The sequence below is a fragment of the Rhinichthys klamathensis genome, unplaced genomic scaffold (genome assembly GCF_029890125.1).
Source record: "Rhinichthys klamathensis goyatoka isolate OS25496 unplaced genomic scaffold, OSU_Roscu_1.1 h1tg000013l_1, whole genome shotgun sequence".
Lineage (NCBI taxonomy): Eukaryota > Metazoa > Chordata > Actinopteri > Cypriniformes > Leuciscidae > Rhinichthys > Rhinichthys klamathensis.
The window spans coordinates 419,963-430,468 of record NW_026606565.1 but is presented as its reverse complement, the minus strand read 5'-3'; the positions used below and the strand labels follow the sequence as shown (position 1 = coordinate 430,468).

The 10,506-nt window shown below is 43.3% G+C and overlaps 1 protein-coding gene across 2 annotated transcripts in view; it reads right to left on the bottom strand.

Annotated features, from left to right (window-relative positions):
* Window positions 1–4,688: 4,688 nt before the first annotated feature.
* The window catches only part of LOC130104057 (glutamate receptor ionotropic, NMDA 2D), an 86,892-nt gene continuing 81,074 nt past the window's right edge, over window positions 4,689–10,506 (bottom strand). For both annotated transcript variants that reach the window (XM_056270451.1, XM_056270461.1), the window contains exon 15: window positions 4,689–10,436. In XM_056270451.1, the coding sequence (XP_056126426.1) occupies window positions 7,251–10,436 (3,186 nt within the window). In that variant the 3' untranslated portion in view covers window positions 4,689–7,250. The remainder of the gene's footprint in view (window positions 10,437–10,506) is intronic.

Below are 10,506 nucleotides of genomic sequence, written 5' to 3'. Positions count from 1 at the left end.
GCGCTGGTGCAGCCTGCGGCACGCTGGGCTAATGATGAAAGAGAGAGCATTGCTGCTTCTATCATATATATGAGAGTGTGTGCGAGCCTCAAATCCAGCTACTAACACTTTCTTCGCTCGATCGCGCACACGTGCGGTGTTAATCTGAGCATTGATGCTATAGTGAGAGAGGATAAGTGAGGACTCAGATTCTGCTGTGCCGTGGCAGAACTCTTCATACTCGTACGGCTTTTGAGTGACATAAACACGGCTCAGTGTTGATCGATGTGCAGACATCAGCACACCCCAGAGATGGATCATCTACAGCCGCTGAAAACACTCCAAGACGAGGCTGAAAGCTCTCCGCCATCACAGCGATAACACTAGATATAGTCAAGTTCAGCTATCTCACTCACACAGCATATGCATAAAACACAAGATATCCGGCAATCTCTTTCTCGCCCCAGCGGGCACACATACACACGCGGCTCCAGGGTAAGCGAGGACGGGGAGAGTAAGAGCTGATTTCCAACAGCAGAGGTTATTATTTGGCTATCATACGCTTGTATATCAAGAATGTTCTTTTTTTTTTAGGGATAGTTCACCTATAAATGAAAATTCTGTTTGACTTCCTTACTTCTGCGCAACACAGAAGATATTTTGAAGAATGTTGGTAACAGTTTTAGTTACAATTGACTTCCATTGTGCACAACAGTCATACAGGTTGGGAACGGCATGAGGGCGAGTATGATAAATTACATTTATGTGCAAAATATCCCTTTAAATTTAACTTGACACTAAAATGACAGTCACATTTAGCCTACCATTCAGCTAATTTTCATGGACGAAATTTGGTCATTTCAATAGGCTAGGAATCCAGCAATTAATCTGAAATCGCCCCCTATACCCTCAAATGGGGCGCTATTTAAGGGGACAGCCATTTGTAGTGGTGTCCGAAACCAAAGTGGACGTTATTGAGTGCACTCATTCAATCCCACAATGCACCGCAATAACGAGTGTAATAATAATAATAATTCATTACATTTATATAGCGCTTTTCTCGGCACTCAAAGCGCTTTACATAGAAGGGGGAATCTCCTCAACCACCACCAAAGTGCAGCATCCACCTGGATGATGCGACGGCAGCCATATTGCGCCAGAACGCCCACCACACACCAGCTTACTGGTGGAGAGGAGACAGAGTGATGAAGCCAATCATCACTCCAGCAGTGCAGGCCTACAACCGATATACGCTCAACGGCTGTCCGAATCCACTCACTCGTTTTCACTCACACCCTCAAGTGGACTATATTAGTGGAGTAATGTAGGGAATAGTCAATGAGGGTGTAGGGGGCGATTTCAAACACAGCCCTAGATGCAGGGGGAAAAAAATGTTGTCTCGAGTCATGTGACTGAATAATTTGCTCATAAAAGACCCCAGTGACTAATTTCCATTTCCGTATTTATTTTAAGCCAATTTCTCTGTAAGTGATGATTTTGCTGCCTTAACTTATTGTTTTTTCAACACTCCAATGTTTTTCATTAAATGTGAACCTTGCATAGTAACATGTATTAATAATTACAAAGATAATGAATATATTATATTAATAATCTAACTACCCATGTATCTATCTAGACTAAGTTCCGTTTAAAAAAAAAGAAATTGATTTAAGACAGAAACACAAATACGAATGCAGACTTGCACATAAATCATTATGTTAAAGCATTGATAATGATATTGTGCAATACTGTGTGCAGTTTGTATTTGTCATTTTAACTGACAAGAGAGGAAGATCACAGCTCATCACGGCTCATGACTGTGTAGATGGTGGCTTATAAGGTCAGGTCTGGTCTTCAAAGATCAAAGCTCAGAACACATCGCTCAAAGGAACAGAGAGGGGGGAGGTTCAGAGAAACACGTAGCAAGAAACTGAAGAAAGTTCTTACCATGATACAAGAGAATTTACTTCATCACCCCCACAGGCATGTGTGGAAGGCAAGACACACATTCTCACCCGCACAGACAGACACATAAACATGCCTTCCCACGTTCACACACACACACAAATACAGTTACAGGACAAATAAGCAAAGGCAATGAGTATTTTAAAGAGTATTCTTTATGAAGCAATTCTTAGCACTGACCCCTTCAAACCCCTTCCCAAGACATGATGTCAAAACCAAACAAACTCTGATTGGTGGATGAATTCTGTCTGGACTGTACAGTGCAAAGGCAATAAACATCCTCAACTGCTGCCTGTCATACACATACACACTCACACTGCCTTTAGTTACAGTGCAGTTTACACAATGCCACATCAATCATTTAAAATAAAATAGTGAGAAAGTAAAAAAAAAAATTCACAATAAAAAAAGATTTGCTCAAAAATAAAATCTTAAGACAGAATAATTTCTAGCTGTTAAGACTAAAGTAAAACCGTAATTACTCCTTTTCCTTCTGCATTTTGAATGGGAGATGGGATTATATGATTGTGATGTGACATGAAGGACCCTGTTTAAATATGGGTTTCACAACATGTAAGAGCTCATTAATTGCATGACAAAGCAAAAATATAGTGAATTTCCAGCCTTGAATCTCAGACATTATTGTTGGTGTTCAGCTGCAGCTTGTGGAATAAGGGTAGGCTAAGTAAAACATGTAGTGGTCTATCACAGGGGCTGACCTGCTTTCACACAAACACACACTGATCTCTGCTCAGCTGTGATCAAGAGGGAAGAGCTGCGCTTTTATCCGTCGAGCTGACTGTCAAGTAATGCCTAACATCATGGTGCCAACAGCTACCTGGAGCAACTCTGAGTCTCAAGCTCCTGAGGGAGAGAGAGAGAGCCAGAGAAAGTTCTAGAACACCTGCAGGATTTGTGCTATCCTTGAAGCTGCAGGGAGTGTGAGTATGTATGCCTGTCCTGAGTGAGTGAATTATGCATTATAGCAGCCCGACGATTGCGTTGAAAAAAAAAAAACTGATTTAAAAAGAGGAAAAAGGAGACAGATAGAGACTTTGTATTGGTGTATATATAAATGCTGTATGCGCACACACTCTTTCTCACGTACAATCACCACATAAATAATGAAACGCCTACAAAGCTACTGTATATGCAGTGCAAACCTGCACCTGCACGTCTCTTTCTCTTCCTCATTCACTCACTAAGTACAGAGCCTAAATTCATTGTGACACTCACTTGGCAAGTCCAGATGGAATCTGAAGACCTTTTAAATGTTAACTGGGGAAAATCGGCAGAAAGGATTTATATGTGATACAGTGTGTTAAATGGAACTTAAACAGAGTTCTAAAAATATATTGGTAGCTGAAAGCTTAATTAATAAGCCCAAATATTAAATACAATACCGTTCAAAATTTGGGTCTGTAAATTTAGGTTTAATTTGAATATTTTTTTAAAAATGTGATGGTAAAGCTGAATTTTCAGCAGCTTTTACTGCAGTCTTTAGTGTCATAATATGCTGATTTGGAGCTAAAGAAACGTTTCTTCTCAATATCAATGTTGATAATATTTCTATGGAAACTGTGATAAAAAAATTTTTCAGGATTATTATTTCATCAAAAGAACAGCATTTATTTGAAATTATTTTTTGTAACATTATAAATGCCTTTACTGCCACTTTGGATCAGTTTAATACATCCTTGCTGAAGAAAAGTATAAAAATCTGACTCCAAACTTTTGAACGGAATACTAATAGCAAATGAGATGCACACACATAAGATTACACATAATGCATCAGTGTGGTTGCATCAGTGTAGAAAAAGGACACTAGTCTTTTCTCTCCTGTTCTGATACTCAGACATACAAACAAACAGCCACACTGAATCTAAAGTAGCAGCTGACCAGCCCTTAACACAATATGTGACTTTAATTTCCCAGCCAAATATTGACCACCATGGACAATTCTACCAACAATATCCAACCCTTGTAGTTTGTCTATTTCACAATCAGATCACAAGTCTAAACTGACAAGGGGAAGCTTTTAGTGAGTGTGTGTTTGGAGATGGGATGACATTTCTATTGCCTACGGTACCTCCTAATCAACATGAGTCAGTACGCCAACATTATGTTACAGTTACACACATTACCCATCATGCATCTAGTCAGAACAGTAACAGTGAGTTGTGTACAGTACAGCCCAGACTCTCACTACAGTGTAATGGTCATCAGGTACAACTCTTCAGTCATTTATCAATTACATCATAACTTTAATTGATCATTATCTTCAATAATCAATTGATAGGAGCAGGAACACAGTAGCTACTGGTCTCTGTTTTTTTTTCTTGTTTTGTTTTTTGCTAACTGAGAGAACATACAGAGGGATAAACAGAGAGATTAAAAATATCTAAAAAAAGGAAAATGCCAGAGGTACATTGTTTAAGTTGCCTAATCAATGGTGTTGTGGAAAAAATATATTAAGAAAACTACAAAATAAGAAGAAATCAGTAGTTATTATTAGACTGATGGACTGATGGGTGGCTGAATGGATGGATGGAATACTAACTGGATAGATGGACAGTTGGAATGGCAGAATATCAAAAGGAAAGACACAGCGATGAGGGCAAAGGGCTAAAACACAAATGATATGAAAGCTATTTAGGTAGTATTAGAGTAATTGTGAAGATCTGCTATAAATAAGAAAAGATGGACATAAGGATTGATGGATGGATGAAAGGATATTAGATTTGTTTGTTTTCTTCACAGGCACTAATGTTTTCACAGTCATATAGGAGGAATCAAAATTCAAAAATGTCTCCAGAGTCTAGAATTGCTACAAAGCTAAAACATTTAAAACTATTACTACCACTTCCTCCAAGTATATCAAACTTAACTCATTATATATATATATACCTGTCTGTATATATATGTATATATTTATTTGTACATATATATTTTGTATAGATAAATTATATGATGGCAATGAAAACTGAATACAATGGCCAATAAAATATCTATGTCAATTCACAGTATAACATGATACATTCTCAAAAACATAGTATATAGAGATAATATTTCTTTTTTGTTCTCAAGAAAAAGCTACATGGGAATTATAAGTCTGTTCTGTACATGCAGTCACAGAATTCTGTGTTAGCGCCTTCTGACTCAGTAAGGGTCAATGACAGATCAAGTGTACTCATGGCACACTATATTAATTCAATCATTCTACATCCATCTTCCTGCCCCCTCCCCCTTCCATGCCGGGTGCGGTGGACTTTCCGCTGACGCACCCGTATTCCCGGCATTGGAAGAAACGCTGACCGAGGGGATTAAGTGGCTGTGTGTGATTCAGTTTACACAACACGCAATTCAATACCTGAGCTTGTTATTTCTTGAGTCATGCGATGACAGGTGGGTCTTTAAAATGTGAAAAAGCCCTAAATTTTATTGTAGTTGATGACAAACCTTCCCCAGGGGGTCTTGTTTAAATGAACAAGATATGAAAGGGAGACAAACATCACTTATATCAAATAAAGGGCAATCAAATCTGTTGATCTGTGACGACATGTACAAGCCCTCTATGCCCCCCAGAATAAAAGTGTAATTGTCACTTCTTGTGATGAGTAACTGCATCCAGAATGCTACAAAATCTACCGCATGTCTACTTTTTGCTAAATCATTTCAAAGCTACATTCAACTACAACACGGGCAAATAAGCGGTGCCTGACGTCAAATAGGTATTCAGAAACCGAATCTCTGTATGATTGACATCAATACTCTAGCCAAAATAAATGCTGTAGGATGCTTTTGGTTAAAAATCGATAAGAAATGTTTGTCCGTGACTCTTCATTATCATATGTTAACATTTACACTGACAAGAGCCAGCAACTTGTGCTTTATTATATGCAACTCTGCACTGGAAGTAGGCTTGACTTGATAATGCACAATCAGTGACAACGACAGCCTCAGCTTTTTTGAACATTGCCCTTAACCATCCCAGAAACACAGCAAGCTGTCTGTTCGAAACCTAATGCGTGATGATTAATGAACAAAACAAGCATGATCCACTCATGGTCCACCATTTATAATTGTTAACATACGGTTTTTAATATTATGTAGCCATCTAGTGCCAATCATAAATATTGCAACCCATCATCATATGATGAAAGACAAGTATTGCTTGTATGCAAAGAAAGGACCATCACATTGGGCAGTGCCGTGGATCTAGTTGTGACAGTTTGAAAATTCTGTTATCAAAAGAAATAACTCATTAAAAATTGTCTTCACATCTATAATCCCACTATTTAACATCAGACACAGCTGGTTTACCCTTTTGTTAAAATACGACCACAGTGAGAGCAATAAACAGCATAAAAGAAAAGGAAACCTGAAAGGAAAAAAAAAAAAATACAGAAAAAATTGCTACATTTTTGTTTGTGTTCTTATTGTTTATCTTTTGAAGTCTGTCTCTTTAGAACATAAAGTCATCCCTATTTGATGTCAAAGTGACACCATGGCATTGGAGTTCTGATAGGACAACAAAAGTTCTGATGAGCGAAATGGCTCCATGTAGATTCTGATTATCTTTGAATCAGAAATACAGAAAGAGTGACAGTTTACTCTCGTTTACTTTGAGGTCAAATTTCAATTAATAATTTTCCAGCATGGCCTTAAAAGAGGAAGCCAAACAGGTACTGATGGCATAACATCACTGTTGCAAGTGTCAAAAAAAGAAAGAAAAAGAAAAGAAAAAAGAAACAAAAAGGGTATTTCTGTATCTATGAGCATCAGGTTGCCATGGAGACAATTTTTCAGTCAGTGGGTTGATGCTGATCATCTGACGCTCTCCAAGACTGCATTCAGATTGAATATATATTAATTTTGAGTCATCTGTAAATAAACTGAATAGTCAGTTTGAGCCACAGCAGTATTTGTTGTCTGTCGTCACATGTTGTATGTGGACGATCCAAAAATGTCTTTTCCTTGTTTGAGGGAGTGTATATGTGTAAACATGACATCATTACTCACAGAAAGATCCCAGACATTTGCTATCCACTGTTCTCATTGGAGGAGAGGAGCACAGAGGACATCATAATACTCAGCTCAGACCGAAGATGGAGCACGGCTGGAGTATCCATTGTGACCGCGGCAGAATTTGTTGAGCCTTTCCCTGCTTTGACTGCTGTTTCTTTGCTGCTCTGGTCACTGTCGTGGACATTTTCCTCGTCTTGGTGCGGCGCATGTATGTGCATCACACTCCAGCTGCGCTTCACAGTAGAGCTCACACACACGCGCAGCAGCGAAGCCCCGTGTCATACTTCACTCTCTAGGCTGGAGAAATGGGCAGAACCACGGCGTGAGCATAAGCTCTTGGCTTTGAGTGGCAGGTGCGGGGAGTAGAATCGTCTTGGCTGGGGCACAGACCGAAGTCTCTGGTATTGAAGCTTAGCACTGGCGGTGGCTGCCTGGGAGGAGCCGGAAGCAGCCCCAGGGGAAAGCACAGGTGGAGGGGACATGGATGCAGAGGATGGAGGAATGGGCATGGGTAGGGAGTTGGGAGCAGAAGGAACAGATAATGAGGGCAGGAGTGGCTGAGGTGAGGAGGGTGATGCCTGGGGTATGTGTTCTGAGAGCTGGGCTTGCTGGGAGCTTAGGTTGGACTGGCTTCCGGATTTGGATTTGTCAGGATTAGGGGGTGCTTTGGGCCGAGAGCTTCCACTGAAGCTGTGGCAGTGAGGAAGCAGATCCTCTTGACTATGGGACTGAGCACTGCTGTGTTTGTGGTGTATGTGGGGCCTACCGTGCCCATACTGTGTACACGTACATGATGCTGCATCTTGCATTCTATCCCGAGACCTCTGACCTTTGCTTTTTGGCCCACTGCGGCTACGCTTCTCACCCTTCATCTGTAGTTTGTCCACTGACCAATAGCGTCGCGGTGGTGGAAGGGAGGTGGGAGGGGGTGGCCACTGTGAACCCAGCCCTCCACTGCCTCCCCCAGAACCCCATCCAATCCCTGGACCTGAACCCCAGAAATCACCTGCCACACCCAACCCTTCAGCTCGACCCAAAATGGAGTCATCTCTACTGTTGACACTTCCACCTTTCTCTCGAGCAGGGTATGTTCCAAAAAACCAGCCCCCACCCCCAATTCCACTGGCTCCACCTACACCAGTTCCTTCCCAGTACCTCTCAAAACGGCCAAACTCTCCCGAGGACCCCTCGTCAGAAAAGCTTTCCTCTGCTCTTATTCTGTCCCTCTCTGACTCAGACACTGCTCCTCTCCCTGCACGCCGCACTCTCTCCTCTATTCTCTCCCTCTCTCGTTCTCTTTCTCTGTCTTCTTCTTCCCCTTCCTCCTCCTCATCCTCAGAGTCCCACTCATGGAGGGACAGGCCTTCTCTTGTGTTAACTCGCCCCCTTTCATAGTGGAGAAGCAGTGGCTTCCGCTCTCCTACTCTCCCTTCTGCCTCTCTCTCTACCCCACTACTCCTCCGTCTCTTGGATGAGGAGAGGAGTGTATGTAAAGAGGAGGGAGGGGAGGGTCCGGAAGCCTCAGTGCCACCTGCTTCTCCTCCACTGACCCAGAATTTGACTGAAGAGGGGAGTTTGTTCAGGTTGGGATAGCGTTTACTGGATGGTTGATGTTGTGAATGGGAGCTTTTGGGTCTTCTCTCCCTTCCTCTACCCCCCCCACTCTCGTCCTCTCTATCGTCCCCCTCGTCCTCACCGCCATCTCTCCTCCCTCGTTCTCTCTCTCCCTCCCAAGCTGAAAGACTGCCTTTGTCAACAAATGTGCTGCGGTATTGAGTGGAAAACGATGAGTACTCTCCTTCTCTATCCCCATCCCCCTCTCCATCTCTCTCTGCCTCAACATCACCCTCCTCTGGCTCTGACCGCTTACCGGAAGACACTTTCTTCTTCTTTTTTGTTTTCATTGCCTTCTTTTTCTTCTTTTTCACCTTGCGACGCTTCCTTTCTCTTTCTCTTTCCCTTTCACGCTCCTCCCTCTTTTTCCGTTTTTTGTTTTTCTTCCTCTTTTTCTTTTTCTCTTTGTCTCTCTCTTTCCTACGTTTCTTCTCTCTTTTCCTTTCTGTGTCTCCCTGGGCTCCACTACTCCTCTCTCTGTCCCTCTCTCTCTCTGCCCAGCCTGCCCACCATTCCTGGAGCTGTGCTAGCTGACTGCCACCCCTCTCTCTTTCTCTGTCCTTCTTATGCTCCCTGTCTCCAAAGGTGCCCCACGGTTTACGTGGGGGTATAGGAGGAGGAGGTCCATGAGTGAGAGATCTAGGGGAAAGGATGGACCGTTCTCTGTCCCTGGTTCTGTTGTGGCCCTGCAGAAGACTAGACTCTTCAGTCAGCTCATCCAAATCCTCCTCATCCTCTTCCTCACCCTCTCTATCTCGGGTGCTGCGAGATGATGCTGTGGAAGTGGATGAAGGAGAGGTGGAACGTGAGGATGTGGCTGAAGATGTGGTTGAGGAGCTGGTGGTGGATGAGGAGGATGATGTGGAGGTGTAAGGGAGTGAGGGAGAGGGTGATGGAGGAGTGTAGGATGGGGAATGTGTGACTGGCACAGGGATGGGGAGAGGAGGAGAGGGTCTCGGTCTTCGACTCGCTTCCCTGCCTCCACCTCTCCGGCCCAGTGGCAGGATGTTTTCATACAGTGGGCCACCAGGTTCTTTGGGCTTTTTTGGTCGCCGCTTCCTCCAGAAGGATGAAGGGAGAGGGGGAGAGGGGTGCTGCAGCGGGGGGTTAGGTGTCAGTAGGGCTGGGGCTTGGCTTTTAGGAGGAAGCCTTGGAGTTCCCAGAGATTTAACCCCTCTACCCTGACCCCCTCCACCAGTACCCACTCCCACCTTCTTCCCCATGCCATGGTCCATGCCCTTCTCCTGATAGAAAGCCACACTAGTTGGTGGGGGTTGTTGGTGGGCTCTGGGGACAGTTTTTGGAGTTTGAGAACCTGTCTGTTGTTCCAGACATGTCCCAAGTCCCTCCGGATCAATAGGTCCATAGTAGCGCTTATATCCATCTAGACCACTACCCGTACCTCCACCACTTGCCCAGGTAGGTGCCACCTTTTGGGGTAAGGGCCCTGTTTCTGCTAGGGCTCCTCTCACACCCATGGAGGTGGTGGCACTAGCGGTTTTGGGTAGTCTCCAGCGGTCCACAACCGCCAGTCTGCGATCTGGCCGGGGTAAGAAAGTAGTGCATGGGAGCGGAGCTCCTATAAGTTGAGTATTTGCAGGACCCAGGGCTGCTCCAGAATGAACAATTGTGGGAGGGGAACCAGGAAGAGGTGTTTTGTAAGACTGAGGAGGTTGAGGCTGTTGTGGTTGCTGCTGCTGCACCATGGCAATGGCTGGATTGGATACAGCTGAAGTGACCACATGTGAGGAAGAAGCGGGAATCATGGCAGTGTGATGGTGGCCAGGAACTGTGACTTTAACCCCACCTTGTGCAGTTTCATCTTCAAAACTGCAGCAGCTATACATTCCCTAAGAGTACAATAAATTGTAAAGTCATATTTTGATAATAAGGGCAAATCAGCTTTCATTACATCACTCT